This window comes from Nicotiana tabacum, chromosome 3 (genome assembly GCF_000715075.1).
Source record: "Nicotiana tabacum cultivar K326 chromosome 3, ASM71507v2, whole genome shotgun sequence".
In the NCBI taxonomy this organism is placed as follows: Eukaryota; Viridiplantae; Streptophyta; class Magnoliopsida; order Solanales; family Solanaceae; genus Nicotiana; species Nicotiana tabacum.
In genome coordinates this window covers 18,129,374-18,150,485 of record NC_134082.1, presented here as the reverse complement: position 1 = coordinate 18,150,485, position 21,112 = coordinate 18,129,374, and the positions used below count along the sequence as shown (strand labels likewise).

At 39.6% G+C, this 21,112-nt stretch overlaps 1 protein-coding gene across 1 annotated transcript; it reads right to left on the bottom strand.

Annotated features, from left to right (window-relative positions):
* Positions 1–1,162: 1,162 nt before the first annotated feature.
* On the bottom strand, positions 1,163–21,090 carry LOC107821857 (mitogen-activated protein kinase 3-like; the record flags this gene model as incomplete). The annotated part of the gene is given in 7 exon segments (NM_001326084.1): positions 1,163–1,189; positions 17,102–17,594; positions 17,947–18,130; positions 18,365–18,697; positions 18,811–18,948; positions 19,955–20,084; positions 20,805–21,090. Coding segments are annotated over 6 exon segments (1,128 nt in total). The 5' UTR covers positions 20,978–21,090.
* Between the last annotated feature and the right edge of the window lie 22 nt (positions 21,091–21,112).

The following is a 21,112-nucleotide window of genomic DNA, read 5'->3' as shown; positions in this document are numbered from 1 at the left end:
CATGGGAGGGGTACTGTGATATTCTAAACAGGCTGTTAAAAGGAGTAATGTGAAGGCTTATAAAGGGGGCACATTGAGAGATATAAAGAGGAGATAGACATACAGAAGGAAAGGAGGATACACACTGGACCTTGAGAGCTGAAAAAGAAAAACACACACACAGAGAAGAGAGCAAAAGAGAAAAGATACCACCTGGTATTAAGGAGAGGACATACACTGTGACGATAGAAGGGAAAAGATAGAACTGATTTTAGGAAAACACAGATAGAGAGAGGTTAAGAGATAGAAGGTGTACAATCAACAAAACAGAAACTGTTTCCTCCTATTATTATTTGGGTTTCAGTTGTTCAACTTATTCAAATCAATTCTGATTCTTTGAAGTTCCAGTTGTGTCTATTAGTCGAGTGTTTTCATTGGTTTACCACTGGTTTGGTCTGTCTGGAGTTCTGATTCTACTCCACTGGGTGTTGCTGTCATTTGGCTATTGCTTTCTATTGGCCATAGTTGCATTTCTGCACTCGAGCCTGTTCTTGCTGTATTGCTTTGCCTGCTGCTATTCTGCCCTGCTGCTACTGATAGTGCTGTGATTGTTGCTGCATTTTGTTGTCATTGTACTCTGCTGACTCCCCTTTTCTTCAATTGTCAAATATTTCCAGGTACACAACCTCTGAAACCTTGTATTGTTGAAAGTTTGAAGTTGAAGCAGAAATAAAGAAACGAACAGTTGTTTATGTTATAACATTGGTGTTAAAAAATAGGTCGAATGTTAGTTGGGCTTGTATTTTTACTGCAAACTGCAAAATATTTTGTATAAACTAGCATACATTCTGTTTGAGATGAACTGTTAGATAGCATTGTTCAATAGTAATGACAGTATGACATAGACAGCATGTTTGATTTAGTATACATTCAGTTCAGTATAACACTTTGTTTGGCTTAGTTATGACTGTATGACATAGAGTCATGGCAAGCACTTGTATGTATTTTTGTCTAGACCACTGAATTGACAAATCTGTGGTACTAGGTCTGGGATAAATGTATCCCAAACAAACTCTCATGCAGTCACATTAAGAGTCTGGCTATGAATGCCAGCTCTCCTGTCAGATTATTTGTTCCAATATAGGTTCGATATCGGGTTTCGGTATAGATTCCTTGTTTCGAAATAATGTGATGATTGTTGAGAGAAACTAATAGTCATTTTGAGTTCAATTAGTAGTAATTTTCCTAATAAACAGCCGATTTCGTTTATCAATTTCAAATAGGTTAGAGTTTAAAAATAGAACTTGGAGGTCGTTAAACATAACTCAATATATGTTGTTAGTTTGCTTGCAATCTCACTTAGCAAATTAATAAGCGTATTCACTCGATGAAGACAAAGCATGAGGTAACTCTCACCTCATAAACAATCAATCAGGTAATCAAACAAATTTAGGTTCGGCAAACATAATAAAGATTCATGTCTGTATTTGTTCAAACAAGCAAAGTTCGGTATCATCCTTCTTTTAAAGATAAACGTAGTAGAAATGTAGCCACTGTAGGGTTCCCTTCTAAAATAATGAGACGAGCCTCGCCGAATAAAAATGCAAATTGCGGGGCCCTCAATAATTGATCATGATAAATACTTAGAATTTGGGACGGACTGTTTAGTGAATTCCACTGCCCTCCCTAAAGAGAATAACGCGTTAGATTCTTTAGGCGCGACTTTAAGTGAATTATATTCTTAAATTCGGGTGCGCATTGATGCGACCCGAATCCAAATCTCAACGGAGTCGAAATATGTTGACAACCACGGGTGCATTGATTGTGACGTGGTTCGAGATGCATTTTCACGACGCTGCAATTCTATAAAAATAAATGATAATAATAAAAGCGGTTTAAACTTAATAAAAGCACATAAGTCATAACATGTATTTAAATCAGATATTTAGCCATTATAACAATTTAAGCGACTGTGCTAGAACCACGGGATTCGAGGGTGCCTAACACCTTCCCTCGGGTCAACAGAGTTCCTTACTTAGAATTTCTGGTTCGCAGACTTCATTTGGAAAAGTCGAAAATATTCTCGATTTGGGATTCAAGATAAACCGGTGACTTGGGACACCAAAAGCCAAACCTTTCCCAAGTGGCGACTCTGAATTAAATAAATAATCCCATTTCGAATATTGTCACTTAAATTGGAAAAACTCCCCTCGCGCATTTATCCTTCGGGGCGGGCGCACAAAAAGGAGGTGTGACAGCCACCACAGCGAAAATGATAACACAACACCAGGGAATGATGTTCCCCCGGTTGGCCTCAATGGAGTTCCGGCTGTAGATCCAATCGACGTCAACTCACATGTAGCCATCAATGAAAATTTGGCCGTCGATCCCGAAGGCAGCGTCTGTGGGGATGTTCAATCAGCCGCTCAAAGCGCACATGGCGGTGAAGATGGCGGGATCAGCCTGTGGGTGATCTTCGAAATGTTGCAGTCTCAGCAGGCAGCAATAGCCCAACTCCAAAACCAGAATCACCCACCGAGCAGGGTCGAGCTCGAGCCAATCCCAGGAAGTTGTACACAAGGTCAAATCGGTTTCAAGAAAATCGAACGACAAAGAATCGGAGACCAATCCTGCAATCATAAGGATGCTCGAAGAACTGACAAAGCGAATTGAGTCGGGGGAAAAGAAGATCGAGGCAAACGACAAAAAGGTGGAAACTTACAATTCCACGGTCGATCGAATCCCGGGGGCTCCACCAATATTGAAGGGGCTGGATTCCAAAAAATTTGTACAAAAACCTTTTCCCCTAAGCACGGCTCCGAAGCCAATCCCAAAGAAGTTCCGCATGCCCGAGATTCCTTAGTATAATGGAACGACCGACCCGAACGAGCACGTCACCTCTTACACATGTGTTATCAAAGGGAATGATCTAGAGAATGACGAGATCAAATCTGTCTTGCTAAAGAAATTCGAGGAGACCCTATCAAAGGGAGCTATGATATGGTACCAAAATTTACCACTTAATTCTATTGACTCATTTTCTATGCTTGCAGATTCTTTCGTAAAGGCACACGCCAGGGCCATCAAAGTCGAAACTAGGAAATCGAACCTTTTCAAGGTAAGATAGAAAGACAATTAAATGCTTAGGCAATTCGTGTCTCGATTCCAAATGGAACAGATGGATCTACCACTGATCGTTGATGATTGGGTTGTTCAAGCTTTCACCCAAGGTCTCAATGTTTGAAGTTCGGTGGCTTCACAGTAGTTGAAACAGAATCTGATAGAGTATCTTGCTGTTACTTGGGCCGATGTGCATAATCGGTACCAATCGAAGATCAGGTTCGAAGACGATCAACTTGGGGCTCCTTCCGGGTTCGTTTATCCTATCAGGCCCGTCTATAGAATCAAGAGGGATATTGACCGAGAATCCAGGTTGAATAGAGAAAGATACCAGCCGTACAATGGAGATCGAAGGAACAACGGTTCTGGGCGAAATTCTGCTCGAAACGAAAGGAGAAGTGATCAAGGCCAGAGCTCTCGAGGGCTCATGAGCAAAAGCGGTTTCGAAAGACCTATCGGACCTAATTAAGCACCACAGTTATCGTAGTACAACTTTAGTATTGATGCAGCTTCCATTGTATCGGCTATCGGACGCATAAATGATACTAAGTGGCCTCAGCCTGTAAAAACTGATCCAGCTCAAAGGTATCCCAACCAAATATGCAAGTATCATGACACACATGGTCATAGAACGGAGGATTATCGACAATTGAGAGAGCAGGTAGCCCGATTATTCAACAACAGGCACCTTCGGGAATTCTTGAGCGACTGAGCTAAGAATCATTTCAAAAACAGGGATTCCAACAAACATAACAAGCAAGACGAACCTCATCACGTCATTCATATGATCATCGGAGGGGTCGATGTTCCTCAAGATCTGATGATAAAGCGCACCAAAGTGTCAATCATAAGGGAAAAATGGACCCGAGATTACGTACCAGAAGGAACTTTATCTTTCAACGATGAAGATGCAGAAGGAATCATGCATCCCCATAACGATGCACTGGTAATTTATGTACTCATGAATAAAACTCGAGTTAAATGTGTGTTAATTGATCCAGGTAGTTCGGCCAACATCATTTGATCGAGGGTCGTAGAACAACTCGGCCTATAGAACCAAATCGTGCCTGCAGCCCGAGTGTTAAACGAATTCAACATGGCTTGCGAAACTACTAAGGGAGAAATAACGTTACCGGTAAACGTAGCCGGTACCACCCAGTAGACGAAGTTTTATGTGATCGAAGGGGACATGAGGTACAATGACCTGTTCGGGAGACCATAGATCTACAACATGAGGGTTGTGCCCTTGACACTTCACCAAGTATTAAAATTTGCAACACCGGAAGGGGTCAAGATGTTATACGGGAAACAACCCACCGCAAAAGAAATGTTTGTCGTCGATGAAGTAATTCTGATAGCAACGCTATCATCCGCAAAAGAGTCAGGTTCGAAAACAAAGCAGGAAGCCAAATAGTAATCACCAGAGCCAGCCTCGACCCAACCAGACATGAAGGGGACTGATGAAGATGACAATTACGGGGTACCCGATCCTTTATGGTCCCCGATTATTCCGACGCTACAAAATCATTGGTCGAAAAGCTGGAGCAAGTTGTACTAATCGAGCATCTGCCCCGATCGAAAGGTATACCTGGGCACGGGGTTAACTCCCGAGCTCAGGAAAAAACTCATTCAATTTCTTATCGCTAACATGGATTGTTTTGCTTGGTCCCATCTCGATATGACAGGGATCCCACGGGAGATCACTACTCACAAGCTAAGCCTGGACTCGAAATTCCATCCGGTAAAGCAGAAAAGGAGACCTCGGTCCGAGGTCAAGCACTCATCAAGGATGAGGTAACTAAGCTCCTTAAAATAGGGTCCATCCGGGAGGTCAAATACCCGGAATGGTTAGCAAACATAGTAGCAGTCCCTAAAAAGTGGAACAAACTAAGAATGTGTGTGGATTATAAAAACTTAAATAAGGCATGCCCCAAAGATTCTTTCCCTTTGCCGAACATCGATCGCATAATCGATGTAAGGGCTGGCCACGAGATCTTTAGTTTTCTCAATGCCTACTCCGGGTACAACCAAATACGGATGAACCCTGATTATCAAAAAAAGACCTCTTGATCACTAAGTATAGCACATACTACTATAACTTAATGCCATTTGGATAAAAAATGTCGGTGCCACTTACCAACGACTAGTAAATCAAATGTTCGAAAAACAAATAGGAAAATCCATGAAAGTTTACATTGACAATATGTTAGTTACACGCCTAGGGCAGACAAACGACTATACTTGTATCTAGCAGTATCAGAAATAGTGGTAAGTGGAGTACTAGTCCGGGAAGAACAAGGTACAAAATTTCCAATTTATTATGTTAGAAGGACCTTAGGTGAGGCCGAAACTAGATATCCTTACCTAGAAAAATTGGCACTCGCTTTGTTAAGTGCCTCTAGAAAACTGAAATCATATTTTCAGTGCCATCCTATATGTGTTGTGACAACCTACCATTTATGAAATATAATACATAAAAACGAACTCTCAGGATGATTTGCCAAATAGGCCGTAGAAATCAGCAGGTACAATATCGAATATCAACCCTGAACATCCATTAAATCTGAAATTTTGGCAGATTTCGTGGCCGACTTTACGCCGGCCCTAATACTTGAAATCGAAAGAGAGTTGTTGGTAAACTCGAGAACATCTTCGGGAATCTGGACCCTCTTTACAGACGGTGCCTCGAATGTAAAGGGGTCTGGACTTGGCAGCGTACTGAAGCCACCCACAGACAATATAGTTACATAATCTATTAGAATTGTAAAATTGACTAACAATGAGGCCGAATATGAGGCCATGATTGCATGTCTCGAACTAGCCAAAGGCTTAGGGGAGGAGGTGATCGTAGCTAAGTGCGACTCCCTCCTCGTAGTAAACCAAGTTAACGGAATGTTCGAAGTCAGAGAAGAACAAATCCAAAGGTACCTAGACAAGCTACAGGTAACATTACATCAGTTCAAAGAGTGGACTTTCCAACACGTGCCTCGAGATCAAAATAGTAAGGTCGATGCCCTTGCAAACTTAGGGTCGTCGATCGAAGACGATGAGCTAAACTTCGGGGCAGTCATACAACTCATGAGGTTGGTAGTAGAGGAAGGTCATGTCGAAATAAACTCCACAAGCTTAACCTGGGATTGGAGAAATAAATACGTTGAGTATTTGAAGACCAGGAAACTTCCCTCTAATCCAAAGGAATCGAGGGCCCTGCGCACAAGGGTAGCCTGATTCAGCTTGTCTAAGGACGAAACCTTGTTCATGAGAATGTTCGATGGCCCACTAGCAATATGTCTGGGACTGGGAGATACCGAATATGTTCTAAGGGAATTAGAGCCGGTTATTACTAGATCGACATGGAAAAGGATGCAAAAGAGTTCATACGAAAATGTGACAAGTGCCAAAGGTATGCTCCGATGATTCACCAACCCGGGGAGCCATTGCATTCGGTCTTATCGCCATGGCCATTCATGAAGTGGAGGATGGACATTGTCGGCCCTCTTCCATGAGCACCAGGTAAGTCTCAATTTATCTTATTTGTGACTGACTATTTTTCTAAGTGTGTTGAATCACAGGCATACGAGAAGGTCAGGGAGAAGGAAGTCCTCGACTTCATTTGGGACCACATCATATGTCAGTTCAGGATACCGTCCGAAATTGTATGTGACAACGGGAAATAGTTTATCGGCAATAAAGTGACCAAATTTCTTGAAGATCATAAGATCAAAGGATCTTATTGACACCTTATTACCCTAGTGGGAACTGACAAGCCGAATCGACCAACAAAATCATAATCCAAAACCTTAGAAAAGGGTTGACTTACGCTAAGGGAAAATGGAAAGAGATCATGTCCGAAGTTCTTTGGGCATATCGTACAACTTCGAAGTCCAATACTGGGGCTGCCCCGTTCTCATTGGTTTATGGCACCGAAGCTCTAATACCGGTCAAAGTCAGGGAGCCGAGTATCAGATTTTGATATGTAAGGAAGGAATCAAATGATGAGGCCCTGAATACAAGCCTAGAGCTATTGGATGAAAGACATGAGGCCGCCCTTGTTCGATTGGCCGTCTAAAAGCAACGGATCAAGAGGTATTATAATCGAAGGACCAACCTTCGATACTTCAATATCGGGGACTTAGTACTAAGAAAGGTCACATTAAACACCCGGAGTCTGAACGAAGGTAAATTGGGTGCGAATTGGGAAGGACCATACCAAATTCTCGAGGTCACACGGAAAGGATCCAATAAGTTCGGAATGACAAACAAAGAACAACTACCGAACAATTGAAACATAGCTCACCTAAAACGATATTACTGCTAAGGTATGACCACATTTCATTTCCTTTTATTTTCAGACTAACATTTGCAGGTGGTCAACAAGGGGCGTCACGAAGTCTTTAGGTCTGAAAGCACGCATTGCACTCTTTTTCTCTTGAACCGTTTTTGTCCCAATTGGGTTTTTTGGCAAGGTTTTTAACGAGGCAACAATGGATTGTGCTAACTTAGAATCAAAGTCCGATCACGAATGGGTGCCAAAGAAAGCATTAACAGTATTCGAGGTTCCTCTACAATCAACCTCGAATACTGGGGGCATTACCCTTGGATATCGACTTTTGCAAGGAAATTACCTCGTAATATAAGGGTCTCGGTAGGTAAGATTTGTTGTAAGGGCCAAACGGTCAAACTATCGTGCCTACATAGGTTGCTCTAGCCCTGACATAAAACATGTATGCATGTATAACTGTTTTTCACAAGAATAAAGAGAAGTACTTTCCTTGCAATTATCTTATGTTTTAAAAGTTTCCTCTTTACATCCCTTAAAGAATTTCGTACTTCCGATCTCCTAAAGGTAATGAGACCAAGGGCCGCTTATAACCAAACTTCGAATGGTCACTCCCTCACTTGGGGACTGCCGTCTAGAAACAAACTCAAACAGATCGAGCTATTAAAACATCGGGGGCATAAGACCTATTAGGCAAACCCAAATTTTAGTGGCCACGGTCGTACCCACTCGGGGAATGTTATCTTAGGAAAACCTGGATAACTCCATTGGGAGACACCCGAACTAAAAGGCTACTGCAATATTGGCACGGACCGGAGACGTCCGAAACCATAACAAAAAATAGGCCTTCAAAATTTTCATAACCAGTTCTAAAGGTTACCCTCAGCAAACTTTAATATGAGTTATTTACTTTGGGAGAAGGTTCCTGGTAACATCGAACGTCCAAGACACCTCAAAAATAAGAATAATATGAAAACATGGTTTGTTCGAACTCACAACCGAAGTTATTTTATGCTAAGGCATTTCCGAACTTTAAGAATACAAGTAATAAAACAAAGGAAAAGTTTGAAAGATGAAAGGGAAAGAAAAGATTTGTATATATTCACCCAATAATCTTTTTTACAAAGGCCAGAATGGCCCAGTACAAAAAATCTACAATTGCCGAAACGGCCCCAAAAAGATGAAAAAAAACTTATAAAGGCCTAAGTGTCCTGGTCTTCATCGGAGGCAGCATCTCCGTCTTCGGGATCTTCCCCGCCTTCAGACTTGGAATCTTCCTCGGGAAAGGCCAATTTTCGGGCCCTGGCTTCTTCTGCTTTGGCATTCTCGAATTCAGCCAATATATCGAAGTCCTGAGCATGGACTCCCTCGAGGGCTTCCCTTTGAGCTTGCCAACTTGCATGATCCACTGTGCTCTTGGACTATGCCGGGATGGCCTCGACATCGACCTTGAATTGGACCACTGTAGCGTCGGCTTTGGTATTGGACACAACCACCTCAGACTTGGCTGCCTCAAGTTCATTGGCCAAGTTTGTCGTATCAGAAATAGCCAAGTCCAATTGGGATTGAAGCTCCTCGATTTTCTTGACCTGCATCGAGGTCTTCTCTTTTGCAGCTCGGAGTTGGGTCTCGGCCGACTCCAGTTGTGCTTGGACAGCTTCCTTTTTTGAGGCTAAGATGCCCATATTTTTCTTGAACTCCTCAGCCTCAACTTGAATCGTATATACCTGTGCCTGAAGCTTCCCGATCTATTCAAGCCTCTGTAGTACCTGATCGGATCGTTAGTCACTATCTTTAATTCATCTCACTATTATGAAGCACTCGTAATACCTGCTCGGCCATCTCGGCATGCTTACTCCGAGCCGCTTCTAACTCAGCCTGAAGCTTCTCACTCAGAAACTTGTAAGTATCTCACTTCTCGGTGCGCTCCTGAACCTCAACATCATGTTACGTTAACTCCTCCCGGATTCGGAGAAAAGCCTCATGATGCAATACCGAGGCCTACAAGCACAAAGAAAGGTGTTAGGATTGTTTACAACTTCAAATTTAAAATAAGTAATGAAGTGACACTCGAAGTTACCCGGTTCAAAGCATGTTGGGACTCATTAAATAGGCAAGGCACTTCCACCGCGTCCATCACGCCCTGGTCTTCCTCAGTTACCAAGCAAATGAGGTAGCTAGCAATCCCCACGGGGGCAGAGAAAATCCGAGCATCCTCCGGGAGAGAAAAAATTATCGACCGTCTGCGGTCAGGGTTAACACTTGGGGCCGAAATCGACCCACCAGTTTTGGGCTTGATATAGACCCAGTGGCCCCCGATGACGGTACTTTCCTTGGCACCGGCAAGTTACCAAGCTCGGTGACATCTTCCGAAGTAGTGGAATCTAATCCGTCCAAGAAGTGGTGGATATTAGTCTCCCCCTAAGGCCCCTCGTAAGAATGGCTTTCTAACATACCGACCTCGAGAATCATGGCATCTGAAATCTGAGGGGACCCGGTAATGTCGATCACCCCAAGCTCATCTCTCGGGGCACCTTCCTCTTCTCGAGAAGCGTCGCCCCTGGTATCTCTCCTGACCCCCTAGCCTGGGGCGGAGTGGCCTCAACCCCTTCTGGTTTGGGAGCTTCGGCCAAAACTCCCTCATCAACTTCCTCCAGCTTAGAGAGCCCTTGTATCGCAACACCTGACCGCACACGGGCCACCAGCTTGGATTTCTCTTCTTCTTCTTCGGACTCATGCCTTAATCGGTGGATTGAGTCCGACGATAGAGCGTATGTGCTTCCCTTGGGCTTGCGCGACCTCTTCTTCGGTTTCTTATTTTCCGAGTTCAGGGAACTCGGAGCCCTTTTCCTTTTCTTTTCATCACCCTGCCTCGGAGCAGGGGACTCGAAAGTTACATCCCCATCACCAGATGGAGGCCTTATGGCAACATCTTTGGGTATACCTACAAAAGAAAACATAACCAATAAGAATTCGACTGCACAAGGAGGAAATTAAACATTATTACATCAAAAGAGAAAACTTACCATGATTATGGGCCTCCCATCTGCCCTTCAATAATTCTATCTAAGCACGCACGGAGTATGGTCTCTGTGACACCAGGCCCTCGATCCATTCCTTGAGTTCAAAAACTACGTCTGGCACCTGGGCCACAACCGCAACACCAAAAACATCGATAAGGAAGAAGATAAGAGGTAAAACAACAAGATTGAACATTCAAGGCGAAGTACTACTTACGATTCGTGTTCCATTTCTCAGGAAATGGCATGTCTTCGGCATGGACCGGGTCCTAAGTCTTTTTTCGAACAAATTGGCCCAGCCAACCTTGGTCCCAAGCCTCGTCTATACTCGAGAACGGGGCCTTAATGGCCCGGCGAGCAAGCTTGATCAGCCCTCATCGATAGAGTCGGGGACTGTAGAGGCACATAAGGTGATCGAGAGTAAAGGGACATCCTTCGATTTTGCTTAAGAAGAATCGGAGGAGAATCACTATTCTCTAGAAGGAAGGGTGGATCTGGCCAAGAGTCACGTCATATCTCTTGTAGAAGGCAATGATGATAGGGTCTAAGGGACCCAATATGAAGGGGTAAGTGTAAATACTTAGAAAACCCTCCACATGAGTAGTGATCGATTCCTCGGGCGAAGGTAGTACCACATGCTTATCGACCCAGTTGCAATCTTCTTTAACCTTGGTGAGGAGATCATCAGTAATTGTGCATATGTAACTCGAGACCGGCTCACATCGACCCGATACGGAAGAGGTCTTTTCAATCTTAAAATCGGCAATAGTAGGGCATCCTAGCGGAACGAATTCCTCAAGGAGAGATTCCGATGCAGCCCCGTCGCCGGCGGGTGGTGATGAAGAGGCGGCCTCCTTTTGTGGTACAGTCTTAGAAGTTTTTGCCATTGTAGAATAGAAGAAAAGGGAATTAGAATGGTATGCGGTTTGTTGAGAGTTCAAGAAATTTGGATACAAGAATTGCAAAGCAAAAGGATTTTTGAAAAACAAGAACATGAGGAACTTTGAACGTGAAGGTTGAATAAAGGAAAGTTGGTGTACTTATTGCTTGCTGGTGACGGTTCAGAATCCATAGTGGCCGATCAGCAACTGACAGGCATTTAATGCCTTGGTAATTGGACCGACATGACGTTTCGGTATCCATCTGTTGCATACGTCAAGTCGGGTATCTCAGTGACCGTTCGTCGCTTACGTCATGGCCCATCGAGACAGGATTCGGAAGTTCATATCGTTTCTCGTCATCTTTTCTCCGAGAAACGAGGGGACTATCTGTATACGATCAAAAATGGGCTCGCCCTTTGTGCGATTAATCGATACTGGAACATGATAGGTTAAGGTTTGACCTCGTATTATATCGAACCATGGTGCAACATTAGATCGTTGAGCTTGTGACCCAAAGACCGATCAAGATCGAGATCGATCAAGATCGAGACCGAGCAAGAAACCGAGCAAGATCGAGAGAAACTTATCGAGCCAAATAACGGAAAGTCAAAATATCTGTGATCGGTCGAGGATCACGGCGGAAATCTCGGCACATATCAAGGATCCGAGTAATTAGCAAATCATAAGATTTTTTACTCTATATAGAATTGTACCAAGAGTAGGATACCCCTACTATATAAAAGGGGTCTGATCATTTGTAAGACACATTGAAATACGCAATACAAAGCAACTTACTGCTATTTTTAGCTCTCATCACCTTGTTATTCTTCTCTTACATCAGAAGAGGCATTTCTTGGCTCGAGGGTGATCAAACTCTAAGGCCAAGACTGTTCAATTTGTGTGGTTTGCATTCATTTTCTTATCGTTAATCTCAATATTAATTTATCTTCTTAAATTGTGTCAAGTTATATCACGTATCCTTAAAACCGTGTATAGATTCAATTATTATCCCATTTTAAGGGTAAACATGGGTAGGATTTCCTATAATTATCTTCTTCTGCCCGAGTGTTTGTTAAACTCTCATGACTTCCTAGAAGGTGAAATATAAGCAGCTTTGTGTATATTCACTATCACTGGACATTGATCTGTGGTTCCGTGTTTGCTAACTCAGCTTCACAAATTGAGGAATGATTGCTCTATTCAAGCTTTTTAAGTATTCTGACGTTAAACCAGGTAAAAGATTTTTTTTTATTAGTACTGTATATACAGAAGAAATAGCAGTCCATTCGCAAGTAATAATGCTATACCACATTGTAATGCACAGGGGAGATATAGCTGCTTGAATAGTAAAAGCCAAAGGATCAGTTGCCACACTTATCATCATGCCCATACTATCCTGAACTGCATTATAAATAGAATTTCCAAGTATAGTAAATGCTCATAGTAATCTTGTGATTCTATTAATAGGAATTTTGTTTCCATCATAGCAGTTGTGTCCAAAATTCATTGTCTCTAGTTTCCTTTGTGTTCTTCTTTCCTTGTTCATATTGACATAACTCATCTTTTTCAGGATCTTGAGCGTTAATCTCTTTAGATGCTGCACTTTCTTCTTTGCTTCCTAAAGTTGCTCCCTTGGCCTCAAGAGTTTGGTTTATATCATCAAAGTAGTTTCTGCTAACCTGAAGCTTTAATAGTTGTTCAATGAACTACTGTTGGTACCCTCGATCCTTCATAGTGTACAAGTACTATGAAGGAAAGGTGAAAAGAACCCTATTTAGGAAGTCAATAGAGAACCTGAGATCTGACGTGAACAATCAGTCCGAGTGGCAGACTACAACAATCACGACAAACCCAGTAGTTTTACACAAGCGGGGTCTGGGGGTAAGATGTACGCAGGCCGCAACCTTACCCCTACCCCTGGAAGCGCAGAGAAGTTATTTTTGATAGGCCCTCGGTTAGAGAAATGAACCAAAAAGGTCATTACCAAAAAATGTTCTTTGAAAACTGAACATTCTTTGATATCAGTCCGAGTGGCAGACTATACAACAACAACAACAACGACCCAGTATAATCCCACAAGTGGGGTCTGGGGAGGGTAATATGTACGCAGACCTTACCTCTACCCCGAAGGGTAGAGAGGCTGTTTCCAGGAGACCCTCGGCTCAAAAAAGCAATAGGAGATGATATATTAGTACCATAAAAATGCGTAATAAAATAACAACAATATATAAGAGATATGAAATATGAAATACAGAATACGAAATACGAAATATGAAATAGCTGGCTGGTATATTACAACTAGAAGGCAGACTATATAGATTGAAAATAAGCTAAGTGTTTGGAAATGGCAAGTTTTCTAATTATTGGCTTCATTGACTCATTTGAAATCCAGCAAGATCTTAAACTTATTTTCCATATTTCCATTGATTCATCCAAGACTAATTGCATATTAAAGCATATAGCTCAAAGGTGTATTTGTCCATTTTTCAATTTTTTAACGTGAAAATTTTGGTAAACAACTAACTTGTTACAATCGGTTAAATTGCATTGTTAGTGAAAATGTCTTCTACAATAATAGTTAGAAAATGAGATGCAAAAAGGGTTAAAAATTGGCACTCTGCTGGTTCTTTTAACAATCCTTAGTGTGACAATTAATTTCAATTTTCTTTTTCCCACTCAGATATTGCCTATCATGGATTAAATACGTTATTTTTTCTTAAAGTATGGTCTATTTTCTTTTTCATTTTAATTTGACGCATGAGGGGGATTCAGTAGAATGAGACGTCCACATATTTATCTCTAGGGAAGCTGAAGAAAGTCAACACGCTTGAGTATCTAATAAAAATGTGATTTAAGTTTTTGCACCGACGACATAACAATATTTACATAATTAAAACAGTAATAATATACGTTATGTATAAATTTGTATGCTGTTCTGTAACCTGGTAAAATAATAATTAATTTGCTATTGCAGATGAAAATTCATTAAAAATATAAAGAATCTTTATATTGTTAATGTATATAACTTAAATTTAATTCTTACACATAATGTATAATAATAATTGGTTCACCAGTCATCAGCCAAGTTGCATAGAATTATGACCAAAAAAAAAAAATTGGAATTCTCAATTATTGTTGGACCACACACATTAAATTATATCACTTGGGGTGGATTTTTGGTATAACATATTCAATGAAAAATTTGTCCTTAACTGAATGATGAGTCTATCTAGGTTTGATAATTTACACCTCATCCTAGCTTGGAGAAGTATCTTGATATTAAAATACCCTACTTTATTGGATATTCCCACCTTATTTCGTTTCCTTATGCTAACAAATTTAATTGTTTTCAATTATAGATTTTTCATTTTTATTTAATAAAATCTTTTTATTATATATTCCCACATGTCAAAGTTATGGAAAACTTTTCTCTTAATTTATGTATTCAACAATCTCCCAGCTAGATAACAATCATACAAGAATGAAACTAATCATTTTAGCCGTCCTTCCCTTCTAAATATGTAAAGTACTCAAATTCTAAAATTTACAATTTTGATGGTCTCCTAAATCAAGGAAGAAATGAAATGTAAGAGTTAAGACTTTGGACAGGTAAAACATGTCAAAATAATCGTCTGAACTGCAAATTTATATCTTGTTGCCATTTTTTCTTTTTTTGAGTTTTCACGATTTATATTTTTCATATTACTTTTTTTATAACAGAGAAATTTCCGAGGATTGATGGCACATAATCCGAAATTCAATGGATAGTGGATTAGTCCCTTCATCTTTGTCCACTTAAATGTTGTTATCACATTTTGAACCCGTCCTAACCGGTGGGCGTAGCTACCCTATGCCAAGAATGGTCAAGTGCACACTCTTCACCGAAAAATTATATTATATATAATTTAAATATTGGGGTTTTTGTGTAGAAATAAAAAACTAATCTTAAAAGTATTTTTTAACTAAAAATTATTTCTTAAGTAAATTTTATAATTTAAAAGTCAAGCTCTACAAAAAACAAATCAACAAAAGCTCTCTACAAACTACAAATCCTCTCGACTCTCTCTTTCCTTTGGTTTTAGCTTACTTGTATTAGTAACATTTCTCATGTTGTCTTTTTGTTATTTTAGTTTTGATTTATAAAATTATAGTTCTATTAAAAGTTTTTTATTGGCTAGCCAAATATCTTGTATTGCTATTTCTTGCTATAAGTGCTTTTTCCATCTTTTCTTTAGTCGGGGGTCTATCAGAAACAGTTTCTCTACCCTTCCAGAGTAGGAGTAACGCTGCGTAGATCCTACCTTACTCAGATCCCACTTGTGGGATTACACTGGGTTGTTGTTATTGTTTATTGTTTATAAAAATTTACTATACCATTGATGAACATTAAAAATTATTGACTTATTTAAAGTTTGAACACCCTTGACGAAATTCCTGGCTACCTCATTAATCCTAATCGACACATCACACAGTGCACTCTTTATTCTATTCTTATAGCAGTTCTTACAAGGAACTACAAATTAAATTTTGAAATTCGTATTTTGTGCTTTTAGCATGACAATTGTGCCAAGTCTTAATAAACTCTAAGGAAACGTTTGGTTGTAAAGATGTTATCACATGATTAATTATTCTGGGATTAGTTATTTCATCTTTTCATGGGGATAAAAAAATACTACAATCTCGGGATAATTAATTCCGGGATTAATTATACCGTAATTTTCTACCTATCAAACATGGGAGAAACTTTCTTAAATTTAGTTCTGGGGTTAATTATTCCTTGTCCCTCATACCAAACGAGCCCTAAGATTACTCTATTATTGTGATATGCTCAGTATTAACCATAGTTTATACTTTACATTACATTAAAGTTATACACAGTCAAAATCGGGCTCGTCTACTACACGACAGATCGAACTTGGAACATGAGGGATTGAAGACCGATTTCGAGTTCCATCGAACCGAAACACGAGGTCAGAGTGTCTGTCCTCGAAAACATTGAGTCCATGACCCCGGAAACGACCCTGACCCCGAACGAGCTCGGGGAGACATTGCTTGTACAACCAACAGGAGACCGAAATAATAGAAGGCTGAAATATCCGTGACCGGCCGGATATTACAGCGGAAATCTCGGCACGTATCAATAAGGAACCGGCAAATCAACAAATCAGGAGATTTTTACCTTTTATAGAATTGTACCTAAAGAGGGTCTGATTACTTGTAAAACACATTGTAACACTCATCCCAAAGCAGTATAATATTATTTTCTTTCTGTAAGCTACTGTTCTTCGGTATTTGATATCGTTTGAATTGCATCTAGTTCAAGTGAGACTTACTTTTAAGGCTATAGTGTTCAAGTCGTACGGTTTGAATTTATTTTATCATTGCTCGCTTTAATTACAATTCAATTTATCGCTTTGTGTCAAATTAATCCATGTATCCTGAAAACTACTTACAAATTCAATTGTTATCCGATTTTGAGGGTAAACAAAAGTTATAGGTTTAAAGACGGGAATAAATGTGAAATAACCTTGAATATTAAATTGCACTAATAATAAAGAAGGAGGATTCTATAGACCTTCAATTGGCCGATAGCCACTAGCATATGCCAAACTGAGATTATACATCTCTTCACTACACATTCCATTAGCATAGAAGTTCATGCACGAATAGTTAATACAGAGAAAAATACACCTCAATTTATAGGAAAATGACTATAAATTCTTGATAGCCTTTTTCCATGCTACTAAAAGTTACTTCTCAATACAATCCACTGTACATAATACAACATGATAAAGTGAACAAAAAGAATACAGACTACAATAAGCTGAATACAACACACAAGATACAAATCATAAGAATGAGTGGGAGATATAAATGGTTGTGCTGGCGGGAGGTAGCAATATCCAATGAAATAATCAAGGTGCCCACAAGCTAGCTCAGACAGCACCGTAATAAAAATAAAAAATAAAAAAGATATATAGATGGCTGCACATTGAAGGCTGCCTTACATTACAAGTTGCGCAAAGGACTGACCAGTGAGCAAAAACATTGAGTGGCTCGGTCCGAGCAAGAAAATCCACAGTAGGAAAGTAGATACTCCAGATCAAAGGGGAAACAGGAGAAGAAGAATTGATTTCTCTTATGTTTAAGCATATTCAGGATTCAGTGACAAAGCTTCCTGATATATCATGTCCTTAATTTGCTCTTCTCCTATTCCTTGTTGCTCAAAGTCAAAGGAGAATGGAACAGGGCAGATCGGTTCGTCACCTGCATCGTGGAGCTTTGCAAGGTAGGGATGATCTAATGCTTCCTCAACTGCATCCGAATACAAATACATTAGCGGATGAGCTTAAAAGAGAACAAACGGAATATGATTCAGCAAGAATCTTCATTTCGTGTGGTCTATGTGAAAATGTTGGCAAGTATCATCGTTTTATGTGGCCTATGCAAAATGAACTCTTTTTACTGAGGAAGAAAGAATGATAAGCTTTCCTAAAGATAAGCGATTATGAATATATTATTGGACTCTATAATGTTAAAGAGTTATTACATGCAAGGGACAAGTGTATTATGATTTTATTGCAAAGAGAGATACTTTTTGAGTCAAAAGAGTCGATCGTTCAAGCTTTCCAATCTCTAAGATAGCAATACAGAATATGGAAATTACCTGTAATTCTTCTAGTAGGATCGAATGTCAACATTTTATCGACAAGATCAATAGCCAATGGGTTCACATGAGGGAAAACTTCTGCTAACTGCTGGCGAGGATGTTGTGGGAGTTGCCTGATGTATCTCTTTGCATCTTCATTTTGGAGGAAGCCAAGATCAGCTTCTGTTGGGGTGCCAAGAAGCTGAGAAAAGTAAAAGCCAGGATAAGCATTTTCTCGCCATAAGATTACTCATAATTGTATACTAATTTGTTGTTTTTTCCGGTCCATAATAAGCTGATGCTTATGTTTGCGTGGAGGAAAGGAGAAACATAATCAAAGTAAAATCAAGAATCCACATGGTTAAATCTTGTTCCATGTAAAAAATGAAGTGTATATATCCTTATTTTGTTATTTCTTTCAAGAATCAATCTTTACCTCGGTTAACAAGCGTATTTGATGTACATGATCTTTTCCAGCAAACAAAGGTTTTCTATTCATAAGTTCCATGAAGATGCAACCGACAGACCAAACATCTATAGCAGCAGTGTAATCTGAAGAGTTCAACAAAAGCTCTGGTGCCCTGTACCATCTGGTTACAACATATTCCGTCATATTCTCGTTCTCTATGTTTGGCCTAGCAAGACCAAAGTCACATATCTTAAGATCACAATTTGCATTTAGCAAAAGGTTGCTCGGTTTGAGATCTCTATGAAGAACATTCGCGGAATGTATGTATTTTAGGCCACGGAGGAGCTGATACATGAAGTACTGCAAACAAAAAATTTTATTTAAGAAAGAAAAGTAATTTACAGAAAACTATCAAGATGCATATTAGATAGATTGTCGCAGTTAACTTGGTACAGTTTCGGGGGTGGATTTACCTGACAGTGATCCTCTGATAAACCTTGGTTGGATCTAATTATTTGGTGAAGATCAGTATCCATGAGTTCAGTAGCAATGTAAACATCAGAAAACTCCCTTCGTAAGGGTGGAGGAATCACGTCTCTTAAACCAATTACCTGCAGAGAATTTTTGGTTTCCTTGAATAAGCAAAAACTAGGAGGTACTTGTACTAAATGAGGCATCCAAATTGCAAATTGCCGTAAAGTTCACCATTATGAAGTCACATTATCCAGAATTATGCAGAAAGATGAAATAACAATCTAAACTATAACAAATACATTATTAAGTATCCACTAAAAATCTAGTCATCGTGCTATAGACAGCTGAAAGCAATAGAATTTGTTTATTCTCAGCTTCTGGAAATTCCATTACAACAAGGGCAGAAAGAAAGAACTGTCTGACCAGCAACGAGTTTGTTGTCTTTACCTACTAGTACTATGAAAATTGCTCTTTATTCTGGAGAATCAAATTTCCACAATTTTCAAGCCGACATAGAAAAGGAAGCAAAGACGATTAGAGAGAAGAAATTGTTCAGATTCAGGAATCACTTAAGTGCAAGAAAAAACTTATCAACAACCAATCCATACTCCATGTTTAATCAATTTAACTCAAGGAGCCCATATTAAACAGTTAAAAGGGCTATGCCTTTATATGAAATGTTGGATGATGTTTGCTATTGTAGCCTTGACAGGCTTGATTTACAAAAATCAAAATGAACACGGTATTTCTATCATTCAATCAATTAACCCTCAATCCCAAACCAGTTGAGCTCAGCTATATGAATCCCCTATGTAGACACTATTCATGTCCATTTCACTCCAGTAATCGATTAATTTGATAGAATAACTAGTTTAATCTAACCAATTGTCTGTGTTGCTCGGGCTCTTTGAAAATGTCGCTTGGTGCGTATTGGATATCTGACACGGGTGTGGCAGCATTTGGAGAGTCCGCACAACATAGCCAGTTGCATTTGGAATGGGGAGGGGGGGGGGGGGGGCTGGCTAGTCTGTAAAGCAGTAGCATGGGATTCTCACTTCATGATCAGTAGAAATTCTCCTTCAATAACAACTCACAACATCAAGAAGAGTACCAGAGTAAGAAAAGGAACAGAAGAAGACTCACATTTTCATGGTCTAAATGGCGGAGGAGCTTAATCTCACGGAGAGTCCTCTTAGCATCCATGTAATTATCAAACGCATTCGCGATTTTCTTAACTGCAACCATCTCATTCAGCTCCGTATTCAACACCGAGCTTTACATACACAGACAGACAAAACACCATTATCGGCTAGAATTCGGAGGCGAATCTAAGATTTAAAGCTAGCAAATACACCACTTAGTAAATATACATATATTCAACATATATACACATATGTGGCGTTCCTGCACCTACTGGCAAAGGTATATAGAGCCTTTATTAAATGGACTCAACTTAACCATACATAGATACAACCATCATGTTTTTTTGGACAGACTAAAAAGAAAGAATGTCATCTAAAATGAGGCACAAGTGGTAAAATTTTAGTTTTTTCAATATAAAATGACACATTTTACTACCTCTGTCCCATTTTATATGACATTTTTTCCTTTATATTCTGTACCAAAAAAGAATGACACATTTTCTTATTTAGGAATAGTTCAACTTTAAATTTCTCATTTTATTTTTAATGAGATAACTATAGCCACATAAATGACTATCATGTTTATAGCACAAGTTTTAAAAGTCATTTTTTCTTTCTTAAACTCCGTATCCAGTCAAATACATTGGCATAAATTTACTCATTTCAAACATACAATGAGTTCAGCGTTAAAAAACACTAAAGATTGAACTCATTAAGTTTAAATTCTGAATCTGCATAGTGTTGGATCCAATTTTACTCTCAATACAGAGAAAACACAAAGAGGAAAAGAACCCAAAGGAAAAACAATTTCATGGATAAAGAAAAAAAGAAGTTGAAGAAAAAGAAGGTACCAGACAATTCCATAAGCACCACGACCAATAGGCATAATAGGAGGACGATACTTGGTAGTGATCTCAAAGAAATTACCAAAAATATCAAACTGTACATATTGTCCGCCGTGAGTTAAAACCGAAGGAAAATCAGGGAATTGACCTCCACCGGCACCCATATTTGCATCAGCCATGAATTAATTTCAGTCCTTAATCTAGCTCAAGAAAAGAAAAAAATATGTGCCTAATTAAGACAAGATCATATGAACATGTAATAAGTGTAAATATGAGCATATGTGTATATATATAGATAATTAAATATATACATA